Consider the following 13770-nt stretch of genomic DNA (forward strand, 5'->3'; position numbering starts at 1 on the left):
TGCACAGGGCGGCCAAAAATGCAGCCCCAGCGGGCGGGTGCTGAAGCCGCGCGGCCCCAAGCAGCGGCTGCGTTGGAGGCGCCTGCAGAGGACCGGGCTGAGGAGCAGCATCCGGCTTCTCCCAGGTACTTTGCAATGATATACAGCATAAGCTTGGACTGTTTTGACACAAATGTCATTTTATTTAGGGTTTTTTTGCACACTTTATTGTTGGGTGTGATCTGCCAGCAGAAAGTATTTTTAGGAAACATGATAAAACTTTTTTTGAAGTGTTAACGCTCAACAGCTCTGTTGGAAGCAAACTTATACTTCAGCTTGGCTGAAGTTTTTATTGTGTTCACCGTCTCAAAGAAGCAGGTGCTCAGGAAAATCAAAGGAACCGGTCACACATTACGACTTTGCTTTCGTCCATCTTGTAGCACATTAGTTCGTTAAAGCAATTGCTCGCGCCTGCCCTGTATAAGATATATATGTCACAGAGCTTTTTACTGGCCATTATTTGCTTCTTGAAGTCCTGGCTCTGCTGATGATGCACATCTGCCTCAAGCCCCCAGCGACTGGTGTTTGTTGGAAGAAGCTTTCCTGGCACCGGCCCTGCTCCCTTTAAAGGCTTTTTGTGTGCTGCTGCGGTGCTGTAAACGTTCAAAGTAAAACCTTGCACGTAGTTCCTCATTGCTCACACCTGCGTGCTCAGCTTCCACTTCCAGCTCCGTTATAGTGAACAGGTGCCAGTAAAACATGGTTTTTCCTTTTTTCCCCCAAAAATGCTTTTTTTGGCAGCAGCCCAGCCTTCCAGCAGTATGAAGACTGTTAAACTTGACCTGCTCGTGCAAGTACCATCTGGGAATCAGGGAGCGAGTCACGTCGTTAACAGGACGATGCCTCTGTGTGAGATACTGTCCCAGGCAAGGTCTCCGCTCCGCGTGAACCAGTTCATGCTCATAGAGATGTTCTTGTCGCTTCCCAGCAGGCAGAAAGCCGGCACCTAAAGAGCTCTGCTCGTTTTGGAGCCGTGCAAGAAGGGAACGGCATTACCAAAACCTGCCCGCGCAAACAGGACGCCGCGGCGCGGAGCACCTTGCCCGTCCCCGGGCAGCGGGTCTGCCTCCGCTCTGCCGGGGCGACGTAGATCGTGGCCTCATAAAGCAGAATCACATCCAGAAGCATTTAAAGTCGTTGAAACTACTTGCTGTAGTAAGAGCACTTGGACTAAGCCCTGCGGTAACAAGCACGTCCCTCTGAATCCCCCCGCTGTATTTAAAGGCAGGAAGCTTCTCGAGGAAGCTGGATTTTAAACGTTACCAATTGTTGGATACAGGAATGGGAGGGAGAGAGACTTCCCAGCTGCCTTCATAGCTCACAGGAGAGACGTGGCCATATGGCAGCTTGGATCTTTGCTGCTTTTATATATATTACATATTTTCATAGTATTTGCAGAGGAAAAAAAGAAAACCTTTAGCATATGCAGCACCCCTCACCCACATCTCTGCAGATTTAACCGCCGTGGTCTTGGCTTCTGTTTGTTGTATTATCAGAAGAAAGATGTTCTTGCCCCCAGCTAAAGGAGCAAAAGATCATGCATAAATAAATTTTCAATGATGAAATTTTGCCACATTTACTAGAAGATTGTATTTCTTTAAAGTTCCAGGCAAACATTAATTCCATTTGATATTTGTCAGGCATTTTAATGTTCTGCAGTTGAATGCGTAATACCGCCATACATTTAGATATGTATATTGCAGAAAAATAGCCACGAGCATTTATAAAATTACTTACTCCCTCAGCTTTTGACTAGCCTTTCTGCAAATTGAGGCACTTCCAAAGCAGGGTGCTATGGAAGCTCAATGTACTACGCAAAGCTGAATGGAGACATTTTGGTGAAAGATGTTGAATTTTGAGGAGTGCCGGGTGACTTTGCACATCCGTAACTTTATCTGCCGATTAGGGAGCTCTAATGGCAATATCTGTCTCTATTTTCGAAGCTCGTCATGTCTTGCCCTGCCGGTAGCTCTGTCCTGTGCCGTGCACGGGAATCGGGCGGCAGGAGCCCAGCAACGGTGAACGTGGCTGCGCAGGGGCTCGCTGCTCCCCCGTGCTCCGCGGCCGCTGCACAACCAGCGGGGCCCAGCCCGCCCCGCGTGCAGACGCCTGCAGCATCTTCCAAATTCCCCTCTTATCCCAGATCCGCTTCCCCCTTTTCTGCATCGTTTTCCACCTTCCTTGTTCCGTGCGGCCGACGTTTATGGATGAGTCAGTGAGCGCGGGTGCTGAGGCTGCTTTCAGCTCCTGTATCTCTCACATACACTTTTGTACCAAAAAGGCTCTGTCTCTCTGAGAAAGGGGATGTTTTACAACCTGTAATCGGGTCGGCACACTCAGCAGTGAAACTGAGGTGCAGAAATGGAGAAAGAAGGAAAATGCTTTCTGGGCTAACGCCGCACCGCTGGGCTGACTGGAAGCATCGCAGGGAGCTGCGCTTCCCGGGAGACGACCCTCTTCCCGGCTGTGCTCCGGGGAGCCGCCTCGAAGCTCTTCTCGCGTTTCTGTTCCCTGGAGGCTTCTGCCGGCTCGGAGGAGGTAGCACGGGCACCCGGTGCACGTGGCGGGAGAAAGCCGGTCCCGCTCCCGCCGCGTCCCTGGCGCGCGGGGCTCCCTGCAGCCGTGCTCCAAGCCGGAGGGAAATACCGGGAGAGAAACCGCGTCCCGTCGCTTCTGGCACGCAAAGGCCTCGGTTGTCACAGCGTTTGCAATCTCCCCGGCAGCGGGAAACTTCTGTCTCTCTCTCGTGCTGCGGTGCAGGCGCAAGCCCAGCTGCGGCAAGGTGTGCGGATCCGTAAGCTCGGAGCATTCCTGGCGCGGGGGAGGTTCGGCCGAGCTGGTCCAGAAGCATCGCTGGCAGCAGCCTCGCGCCTGCTCTCGGACGCCGGCGTCTCCTGAGCGTTGCTCTCGCTGCCGTGAGCAGATCCCGCGGTTCTGCGGGAAAACGCGGCTCCCCGTGACAAAAGCATCGAAGGTGGTGGCAGCCGGCACCAAGGCTTCTGGCCCTGGGCACAAGCACGTAGGACATCTCTGAGCTCGCTGTTGCCTGATTTCCTCTGGATTTGAGAAGAGTTTGAGTCAGTGAGCATGTCAAGAGCCCTGGTTATGGCAAATTAAGCTAGAAGTGAGTCTGAGCTAACGGGCTCTGCTGTCCTCAGCCTCATCTTCAGACACGAGAAGAGCAGAGCATTTAACGGCACAAGCACGTGGGCCCGTGACTTCAGGAGCACGTTGACTGTAGCCGTGAGCCAAACGCCTTCTCGTTGGTGTCGTTATTAAGCTCCTCTGTGCACACAGACGATCAAGCTGACAGCGCATCACGTGAGGCCCCGGTGCATTAGGGACCCTCATCCCCCATATTTTAAAAGTGAAGAAAAGCTGGTATGAAGGATAGAAGTAAACTGCTCGCAGCTACCTCAGAAGTCTGCTGCCAGATTAAGGCCAGAACTCAGAGTTTACATCTCGGCACAAGCCGCCGCTGCGAGGGGACAAGGCTTTTTCTGGTGGAGGGAGGCGTTTCATGCCACGCGTTGTCCCCTTGCCTTCCAGGTTAGCAAATGCCAGCCCGGTGCAGCACCGGTGCTGGAGCCGCCCGGGTCGGGGCCCGCGTGCTGCAAGGGAGCTCGCTGGCCTGACGCCTGGCTCTGCTGGCTGAGGAGGAGGGAACCGGGGCAGAGCCCTGCCGCGAGGAGCCCAGCCTCGGGTGCACTGCCCTGGGGCAGGGGCTGGCTTGGAGAGGGCGTGTTTACCCAGGCTGTGGGAGTCAGGAGGTGCTCAGGCTTCCAGACAGGCATTTCTTTGCGTCTCTTTTAAACCAAATTAATAGCTGTGTTTGAAGTAAGACCAAGATATCCCCGGAGCCCCCCAGTACCAGCGTCCTCCTCTGGACCCTGGTCAGCCCAAGCGGTTCAGCACTGCCGAACAGAGCCAGAGCAGAGGCTGGAGCTGGCCCCAGCCCGGCTGCCAGGGAAACCCTCGCGTTAGCCCCCAGCGTGGCTCTTCCCCAGGTAATCCATCAGGTTCGGCCTTCAAAGTGCAGAAGAAGCCGCTCTCGGTTCCCCTTCCCGCCAGGCACCCCTGGGCGGCAGCGAGCCCGGCATCGCGTCCGGAGGAGCCGCCAGGGTCCCGGCCAGCGTTGCAGACGGCAGCCGGAGGCACGGGAGAGGATGAGCGATGGTGCAGGGCTGCTGAAAATGTCACTTGGGTCTGTTTTATGGCTTGAAGTGGGTGTAGATCTCTTCCAGAGGGTTTTGGGATAGCTCCAGCTTTTAGGAAGGATTCATGGACTCTGCTCCAAATCTTAAACACTTTGAATCATGTTGATTAAATCCAGCCAGTTTTGTATGGATTTAGAGCCCTTATTTCCCCCAGAACAAACACCCCCAGATGCATCCGTAAATCTCCGGGAAGGCTGGTGGGTCTCCAAGGCCCATTCAGAAGATATACAGCTGGGGAATCGGCCAGTGCGCGCTGTTTACTTCTCGCTCCAAACAGCCATCTCGGAGAGAGGGGATATTTCTAGTCTAATGTGGAAAATTACTTCAGATCCAGACGCAGCCAGTCGGCAGGGAAATGCCATTCATGCGGCCGCGGCCCCGGGCAGCCGGTGGCCGGGCTGAGACCTGTCGGGCGCGGGGAGCACCTCTGCCTGGGCTCAGGGCATCCCGCGTCGGGAATCGTGCCCCTGCCACGCTCCTCGGGGCCACGTCCCGTCCTTGAGCACCGGTTTGGGGTCAGAGGTAGCTTCTGGCAGCAGTCCAGAGACCAGCACCCTGCATCCAGGGTGATGTAGCGTTAACTCACGGCAAAAATGCATCGAGTCCCACCCGTTCCTTTGCTTTGTCCTTTGTAAGAACTTCCCTAGAAAAGGCCTTTGAGAGATGCCTTAAATCTCACAGAAGGACCCTTCTGCTTTGAGCTGGCATAGCTGTTCCTCATGTGCTTTCTGCGTTTCTCCAGCCATGGGGAATTGTGGCAAAAACTTTGCTTAAGAGCTTGGTTGCTCCTCTGGCAAGTCATTGCAGGGGGATGGCTTGAGGAATACTGTTGGACCCCAGTAGAGGAGACTCACATTTAACAACAGGGGGAAAAAAATCCCCTGGGCATTCCCTCGGTGCGTGACCACGAGGCTGAGGGTAACAAGACTTGGGAGGGGGGAGGACCGTGAGAGTCACTCCATCCTCCACCCAGCTACGCTCAACAGACTCCCAAGGCCGAAGCCCACCCTCGGCATTTCTGCTGCATCGCCTCAGGCTGCTCTGCTAGGAAAGTCTGCAGCTTCATCTCCGCTTTTCTGAAATCCTTTGCTTTTCACCATGGACCATGACTGCTGCTACCCCCGGCCGTTGCATGGCTGCACCGAGCTGTTGGAGCCTCAGCTCACCCCACGTGTAGCTGCCCCCGCCGCCCGTCCTCACCTCCAAGCTCTTCACCCTGTAACGAACCTGTCTGAAGCATCAGTCTGACGTGGGCCAGGAGGTGGATGAACGACTGGGGGTTCCCTGCTCGCGGTCCCAGCTATGGCCATTCCCACGTTATGCTGCAGGGCTTCCTCACAGGCTGGTTAATGGCATGTGCGTGTAAGCAAGGCAAAGTGCTCTTAATTGCAGCACGCACCATTAGCCATTAATAGCCTGGCAGTTAAAGCAAACCTTGAGCGACAAGCTGGGCCCCTCCACGCCGTCACCTTCCCCCCGGGGACTGATTGCCACCACCGCCAGGGCCGTGATCAAAGGGGGGACGTGACAGCATTTGGCTGGACCTGAAGCGTGTGTTTGCCGTGGCTAATTGCAGGCTATTAACGGACAGGGCCTGTAGCTGGGTATCTCTGATTGCCCTGGTGGAAAGGGCTCAGCGAAGGGGAGCTGGAGTTACCGGGACAGTTTTGCACCCTGCCATCGAACCGCACCTCGGAGGCGGTGGCGGCTTCGGCGGCTGGGGAGGCTGCGGGCGAGCAGCGTTTCGGGGCTCTCCCATCCGCCTTGCGCTCCGGGCAGGGAGCTGTCTCTGCCCACGGTCTGGGGCACCGTCCCCGTGTCTCGCTGGGGAACCGCGGTCGGAGTCGCTGGAGGTGGTCCGGGTGGACGGGGCCCGCGTGCAGCCCGGCGCGGGGACGGAGGCGGTGCGCGGGAGCGGGTCGCAGCGACGTCTCGCCGCAGCGCTGAGCGCGTCCCCGTTCCCTCGGCAGGGCCGGCCCCGCTGCACCCCTGGCCGGACGGGCACGCGTGTCCCCTGGGACAGTTCCCCTGCGGCAACCTCTCCGTCTGCCTGCCCCAGGCCCTGCACTGCAACGGGGCGGAGGACTGCGACAACGGCGCTGACGAGGAGAACTGCGGTAATTAGCAAGCCCCTAGCAAGGATCGACGCCCTAGGAGCTAACGAACCTCCTGGGCCCGGAGGTGCAGGATCCGGCCCCGCGAGCGCGCTGCAGGAGAGCCTGCTCCTCCCGCGAAAGCAGCAACCGCGGGGAATCCCGGCTCCTGCGTTATCTGGCCAGATTTCTGCCGTCCCCGCGGCTGCGAGCCAGGCGCAGCAGCCGGGCAGGCCTCCAGGCAGGAACTCGTCTGCCGAGGGTTGTCCAGGCTTGGGTGAAAGAAAACCCGCACTATCCAAGACCTAGTTATTCCGGGCTGCGGCAGAAAGGCGGCGGAGCAGCGGGATCCTGCGCTATCCGCCGGGACGTGAGGGTGCCGCAGGTCTAAGCAAACAAAATGCACGCCGCTTTGCACGGCACGCGGTGCTGCCGTGGGGCTCTTTGCCCGGGGTGCTGCGGTGGCCAGGAGCACAGACGCGTTAGGAAGGGACGGGATGAAAACAGCTCCCAGAGGGTGCGAGTAGCTCAGTGGTTTGGATGCTGCCTGTCTCAGGAAACCCTTAAACTGGGCTTAGCGGGATGGGAGAAACAGAGGGAAGAGAACTGCATACTGGGAGCGCTGGAGAGGGGATACTGGGCTGGATGGAGCTTTGCTCTGCCCCGGCGCGGCTGCCGGGCCGGACCCGCTTTCGGGTGGGCTGAGGTTTCGTGGCAGCCTCTCCCCAGGGGTTTGGTCCTGGGTGCTGGTGGCACCAAGCAGCAGGGACTTCCCAGCGCTGGGTTCAGAGCGGCCGTGGGGGAGAAGGGCACGGGACGGGCTGAAGGAGGGCCGGCTGGGAGGAGAAGGTGCCGGCCAGCGTCCCGCGGCTCTGACCTGTCCTCGCCGGGGCGGCGCAGTGGACGACAGCGGCTGGCTGCAGATCCTGGGCGACATGCTGTCCGCGAGGACCGGCAGGGCGACGGCAGACGCCGAGGCGGACGCCTGCTGTAAGCCCGTCCTTCCCGGGGCCGCCGCGTCCCTCCCCAGCCCGCCGCGGCCCAGCGCGGCCCGGCCCCGCGCCGGCCCCTTCCCCAGCGGGTCCCCCCGCTTCTCCGCAGGGCTGGAGCTGGTCCCGGAGCGGTGCCGCTGCCGCGGAAGCACGGTGGACTGCACGGCGCGGGACCTCGGCGCTGTCCCGCCGGCCTCCTCCAACGTGACGAAGATGTGAGTAGCACTGGGCAGATGCACCCTTTCCCCCCCAAAAGAGGCACGAGCAAGGACCTTGCTGGCCGTGCTGCTGGCACGGCGGTGTCCCCGAGGGGCTGCGGTGGCAGGGGACCGCCGGGCACGGCGGGGGAGAGGCCGGACGCCCCAGGCGCTCCCGCCAGCACGGGCCTCCCCAGCCTCGCTGCCTCCGAAGGACCAAAGAGCCCTTTCAGCATCGGCCGGCCCCTCTCTGCAGCGCTGCGCCGTCCTGCTGCAGCTCCCTGCGGACAGCCGGGGACAGGGACAGGGACTGGGAGCAGCACGTAGCTGCCTGGGACCAGGGCCTGGGAGCCTCCATGATTCCCAGGCCTGCAGCTGGGACGTGCAGGGTCGGAGACAGGCTGGGGCCCACGAGCCCTTTGCACAGGTGGGGAAAGAGCTGGGCAGGGAGGAGAGTGTGAAAGACTCACCTGCAGCAACTAACGCTCCCAAATTAAGAGAGCAGCTAGCAGGGCAGTGCAGCGAGCAGCAGCTGATGTGCATTTCACTTGGATTGATCAGGAGGAGGAGCAGCGTGGGGGTCAGTGCCTGCCTTTGCCAAAGGCCTCCTGGATTTCTAATGCTCTCCATGTCCTGATCTGCTGTCCCCAAGTTTGACTTTTTTCCTCCCCTATCTTTCTGCTAGGGACCTCAAGAAAAATAAAATTCGTTCACTGCTGGACCATCAGTTTGCTGCGTACAAGAGCCTGGAGAAGCTGTGAGTATCCCCTTCCCTCGCGCCACTGTCGGCTGCCCCTGGTAGAGGGGCAAATGAGCCCTGCTGGCTCTGGCACAGTCTGTTGTTCCTCCCGGAGCCGGACCCGATGCCTGCTGCACTCGGCAAGGGCCTTTTATAAACATCGCTGGCTCTTTATGCACTGCCACCGCTGTACCGCTTGCAGCGAGGCGGAGAGCGGGTCATGAACCTGGCGCTGGCTCGTGTTTGCTCACGGCCGCGCCGTGCGTGTGAGGTATGGTGAGAGATCTCGCCAGCCGTGCGGGGAGCAGCAAACAGCCCTCTGCTCCGGAGCCTTTCCTATGAGTCACTGTGCTTCGGCAAACACTGCCTTTCCAGGCTGCTGCACCTGGAGCCGGGAAGGGAAACCTGGGTGCGCGGGAGGGGAGGGGTGCACAGGGGAGGTGCGCGCAGGAGAGGGGTGTCTTCTCACGGGTGGGAGGCAGCTCAGGGCAGTAACGATGGTGGAGCAGCTGCTTGTGATCGCCAAGCGTTTGTACTTGCAACTTTCCTTCGTGTGCTGTAAATGAGGCAGAGAGGGAAAACGACCTCTCCGGAGTCGCTCGAGACAGGGCGCCCGTGGCAGCACGAGGGCTGCAGCTTTGCTCTCCCATCCGCGAGCCTGTGCATTGCTCGGAGGCGCCGTCCCCGCTCGATGCAGCACCCGCGGGTGGCCCTGGCCGCGGCACGGAGGCTCTCGCCGTGCTGGGACGGTGCTGTGCTGCCGGCATCCCCGGGCGCTTGCACACAGCTGCCTTCCCAGGACACGCAGCACCCGGGAGTCCTGGAGAAACCATCTTTCCTTTTCTGTTTGTTTTCTGTTCTGTTTTCTAAACAGCTTTTTGCAAAACAACAAGATCCGATCAATCTCTCCCAAGGCCTTTGCTGGGCTTTTTCAGCTTAAAATGCTGTAAGTAGAGGTTTCTGTGTTGCACGACCCCAGGGAGGAGAGCGTGCGGACGGACATGGTCCTCTGCCCCTCTTGGTACGGGAGGTTCATAACGCAGCTGCTGTGAGTCCAGTCTCGACACCTTTCTCCTCTGCTTTTTCTTGCTGCTGCAAGAGTCGGTACCAAACGTGCTTAACTGGGAGGCCTGTGCGTTCTGGGTGGAGACGGGGAAGAGCAGGGACGCTTAGCGCTTGCAGACCCAGCTGCTCGTTCCCCTCCCCACCGTCCTCAGCCTGCATCAGGCTTCTACCTTAGTGGTGACAACAAGGGTCAGGGGAGCAACAGGGAAAGAAGAGCTTTAGAAAAGGCAGTTTAATTAACACCGTCATCTGAAGATCAGTGTTCTCCTCTTTCCCGGTTCAGGTTCCTCAGCCACAACAAGATCGCCCAGCTGAAGCCCAGGGTTTTTGAGGACCTCCATCGCCTCGAGTGGCTGTGAGTTGCTTTGTCTGGTCTGAGCAGCCTTAGGAACGAGCCTTAGGGTCCAGCCAGCCGAGCCCCTAATTTCCGAGGCAGCCCGGGAAGGTGCTGGGGATGCTCGGGGTGCCGCGCGCTCGGCTCGATGCAGCCCCGCGGTGCAGGGCAGGACAAGCGCTTTGAGCCCCCAGACCCGGGTAGCAGAGGGGAGCACGCAAAGGGCCATCAGTGAGTTGTTAAACACGGAGACTTGCAGCACCACCACCTCAAAAGTGTATGCCGAAATTAAAAATATCGCTCATGTTCTCCCCTTCTGCTTATCCTCAAAGGCTCTGTTTGATCGGGGCCCTCGTGGTGTGGCGTTGTACATAGGGAGCTGGTAAAGATATCGCTGCAGAACAGCAACCATGCAGGCTGCTGTACAAGATGCTCCCTTTTGAGTTTGAGGGAGCAACTTTAAGCATCGGAGATGGTCTGCCTTCCCCCATGCTTCCTCCTTGCTACCTGCCCTGGGATCCCCTAGCTTATTCCTTTCCGAGGGGGACCAGGGCGATGGGCAGCTCATGGGGCGGGGGGCAGGCGGGGGGGGGTCTGTGGTGCAAACAAGCTGGAGAACTTCGGAGAAGCCAAGCACGGCCCCAGATTCCCCAAAGGGTTTCTAATCTACCGCTGTGTCCCAGCAGAAGAGAGGAGCAATCCCGCGGGCTGTGAGGGGCTCCAGGCCGGGCAGCGGGGAAGTGGGGCTGGCCGTGGGGTGGCAGAGGGGAGAGCAGAGCAGGCTCCCCATCCCGGGGGTGGCCTGTGCCGCCAGCTCAGCCCGGCTGTGCCCCTTCGCCTTGCAGGATGCTGGACAACAACCGGATCGCCCGGGTGGCCCCGGCCGCCTTCGCAGGGCTGAGGTCGCTGTATTTCCTGTGAGTGCGGGGACGGCGCTGGGGCGTGCGCGAGGGCGTGAGCGTGCACACGAGCGTGCACACGTGCACCTTCGGCCGCCGGCCCGGGCGGGTTTGCAGCCTGGGCAAACGCGGCGTGCGCTGACCCCGCTCCTCGCTGCCGCTTCCCCCAGGTACCTGCTGAACAACTCGCTGAGCAGGATGCCCAGTGCCTCCCTGTGCGCCGAGGCGCCGAAGCTCAGCTGGCTGTGAGTACCGCTGTGCCGTGCCGTGCCGTGCCGTGGCATGCTGCATCGTGCAGCAGAGCTGCGTGGCCGGGAGGCCGCGGCGGTGACCGTCCCCTCCGCAGGGAGCTGGAGGGCAACCGGATCCGCGCGGTGCGCAGGGCCGCGCTGCAGGAGTGCCGCCACTTCACGGTGCTGTGAGTACCGCGCGCCGGCCGCCCGGGATGCCCCTGCCCGCCGGGTGCCCCATCGAGGGGGCGGGTATTTTCCTGCCCATCCGCAGCTGGGAATCCGGCAGAATGCGGGGTGTGGAAATGCCGCCTCCAGCCGCCCCGGCGATGCGCGAGCAGCGGGGCTCGCAGCCGGTCCAGGCCCTGCCGCTGGCGGCTGCATCCCCTTGAAACAGCTCCGAGGAGCACCATAAAGCTCGGGGGAGGCTCTCGGCGTGTCAAACACCCGCCTGCTCTGTCTGCTCACCTCCTCCCTGGAGCTATTTTTGCGCAGTCCTGGGATGGCCCCAGGGGCCAGGCGTGGTTTCAGGCCGCTGCTGGGGGCAAAGATGCCTCCAGGGTGAGATGCAGACCCCAACCCCGGGGACTGTCCCGCTGCCCTTCCCAGCCCGGAGACCACACCACCGCGCTGCCCACCCTCTTCGGGAAGAGGCGCGGGGTGGCCGAGCGGCCCCACGGCTGAGCGCTTTGCAAAGCTCTCCCAGGGGTCTCTGGCAGCGGGAGCTGCACGACATCCCTCCGCGCCCGCCCGGCCGTTCGTGGGGAGCCAGCGAGGTGCCTCCACCCTCGCCTGTGCCTGGGCTTCGATCAGCAGCCTGTTTCCGCGGGTGTTGTGGCAGCACCATGGAAACCGAAGTCAGGGCAGGATGGGAGCCGTAAACACGCCGTGCCGCCGGCGCAGCAGACGGATTTACGAGGATGTGTGGGACGAGCTGAGCCGGCCCGGCTGCCCCATGGCTGCGCTCCGGGTCTCGCCTTTCCCGGCGGGAGCGCAGGGAGGGGGCACGGGGGCATCCCTCGCACGAGCCCCAGCGCATCCTTCCCGGCCCCATTTGGAGGCAATCAGCCCAAAAAGCTTGGGGGCGGGGGGGCCTGGTTTCCGACAGCATCGCTCCGTCTCGCTCTCGTGTCATCCAGGATCCTGCGTAGGAACAAGATCAGGTGGATCCAGGACGGGACCTTCTCCAAGCTGCACAGGCTGGTGGAGCTGTGAGTTTCTGGCCCTCGCTGCTGGGGACGGGGCAGGATGGGGACCAAGGCGGGGGGAGAGGGACCCCAGACCGGCCGCAGCCCCCCTCCAGCACCGCTCTCCTCCGCGCAGGGACCTGTCGGCCAACAGCCTGGGCGAGCTGCCGCCGTCCTTGTTCCGGGGGCTGGTGGGTCTCCAGCAGCTGTGAGTAGGCGGCGAAGCCGGTGGCCCCGCTCCGACCCATCCCGGAGCAATGGGCAGTGCCGGAAAGATGCTCCTCTGCCCCCGCTCCCCACTGCTGGGGCGGCTTCTGGATGGAAGAAAATACAGAAGGCGCCTCTCTTTTCCAGGAATATTTCCTACAACCCCTTGAAACAGATCCTCCCCGGCCAGTTTGAAAGCCTGCCCCAGCTGCGGTCGCTGTGAGTGCCACCGTCCCTCGGCCCGGCTCTGCCCAGCCCCGCCGCCTGCGGCAGCCTCCCCCCCCCGGGGCAGCCGGCGCGGCTCAGCCTCCGGCGCGCTGGTCTCCTTCCGCAGGAGCTTGGAAGGGCTGGAGATCCCCAACATCCACAGCGTGACCCTGCGGAAGCTCGCCAACCTCTCCCACATGTGAGTGCTGGGCCCGGCCGCTCTCCTGGGCGCGGGGGGCCAGGGGGGACACGGGCTCCGTCCGTCCATCTGTACTGCTTAAATCGCGCCCTGGCAAAACGTCCTCGCCCAGCTGGGACTGACTTAGAGCAATGGGAACGTTCAACCTACGCTAAGAGATAAGTTTGCAGAGCCATAAACACCCCATCCAGATGCACTTGTGCGCTGAAGAGCGACCTGTGTTCTTGAACAGGGATGTTGCATAGGTGATGCGGAAAAGGTGGATTGGTCCAGGCCAAGGCTTGCACAGGTGCTGGGCAACGTGCTGAGAACTGTGGTCAAATAACCTCATTAGAGGTTAGTCCTTTTGCTTGTGCTCGGAGATAATGACCTACAGCCACCACCGATGCGTAGATAAACGGGCTGGACAGGCGTCACGGGCACGATGAAAACACAGCCAGGGAGCCAGCTGCAAGTGCTTCAGCTTTTCTTTGGAAAGGAAGAAAAAAAAAAAAAACCTCCAGATGTGCATTTTAGAGTACCTGTAATGAAAGATGACTGTACATCTTCCTCTCTGTAATTGGGCTGTTTGGACTACAAATATGGTACATTTTCTACCTGACTTGCTAATAAGCAATCATTTTCTCTCCTTTTATCTATAATTAAGCAGAAATGAGCCTTGCATTGCAGTTCTGTAGTCATTTTCTAATGTAGAGTTTTGCTAAGCTTATACAGGATTGCTTTTATAAGGCTTGAAAAGATTAATCTAAAATAATACGCATGGAATTCCTGTTAATGGAACTTGAAAGATTTGAAAAATGGATTCTTTTTTTGAATTTTTTTGTGGTAATCACAGGTCAGAGGAAAACACCCTTGCATTTATTAGTTCAGAGTGCTGAATAGTGACAGACCTAAGTACGTTGCTATGCTGTACTCGACTGAAGGAAGCAGGCGTTGGGTTGCCTCCTGCCTGTTTTGCAGATGCTTCAGGGTGTTGCTGACTTAGTGTCTGAAACCAGTTGCAACACCGCACAACGACCACTCACCACGGTTGCTCTCCGTGTCCTGTGCAAAGCCCTCCCTGTCCCCGGGGTCGTCACAGCAAACGGTGCTTGCGGCACGCAGGGCTGCACCGGGCTGGGCTCTCCCCCGCATCCTCGGTGCCCCACGTGGATCTCTGCCTCTC

At 59.7% G+C, this 13770-nt stretch overlaps 1 protein-coding gene across 4 annotated transcripts in view; it reads left to right on the top strand.

The window, feature by feature from the left end:
* Positions 1–13770, top strand: part of LOC112980813 (relaxin receptor 1-like) — a 40194-nt gene that overhangs the window by 22508 nt on the left and 3916 nt on the right. For all 4 annotated transcript variants that reach the window (XM_064518485.1, XM_064518484.1, XM_064518486.1 and 1 more), the window contains 13 exons: positions 6227–6373; positions 7250–7339; positions 7451–7556; positions 8224–8295; positions 9152–9223; positions 9626–9697; positions 10522–10593; positions 10746–10820; positions 10922–10993; positions 11945–12016; positions 12129–12200; positions 12347–12418; positions 12534–12605. In XM_064518485.1, coding sequence (XP_064374555.1) covers positions 6227–6373; positions 7250–7339; positions 7451–7556; positions 8224–8295; positions 9152–9223; positions 9626–9697; positions 10522–10593; positions 10746–10820; positions 10922–10993; positions 11945–12016; positions 12129–12200; positions 12347–12418; positions 12534–12605 — 1066 coding nt within the window. The remainder of the gene's footprint in view (positions 1–6226; positions 6374–7249; positions 7340–7450; positions 7557–8223; positions 8296–9151; positions 9224–9625; positions 9698–10521; positions 10594–10745; positions 10821–10921; positions 10994–11944; positions 12017–12128; positions 12201–12346; positions 12419–12533; positions 12606–13770) is intronic.

This window comes from Dromaius novaehollandiae, chromosome 11 (assembly GCF_036370855.1).
Source record: "Dromaius novaehollandiae isolate bDroNov1 chromosome 11, bDroNov1.hap1, whole genome shotgun sequence".
NCBI lineage: Eukaryota > Metazoa > Chordata > Aves > Casuariiformes > Dromaiidae > Dromaius > Dromaius novaehollandiae.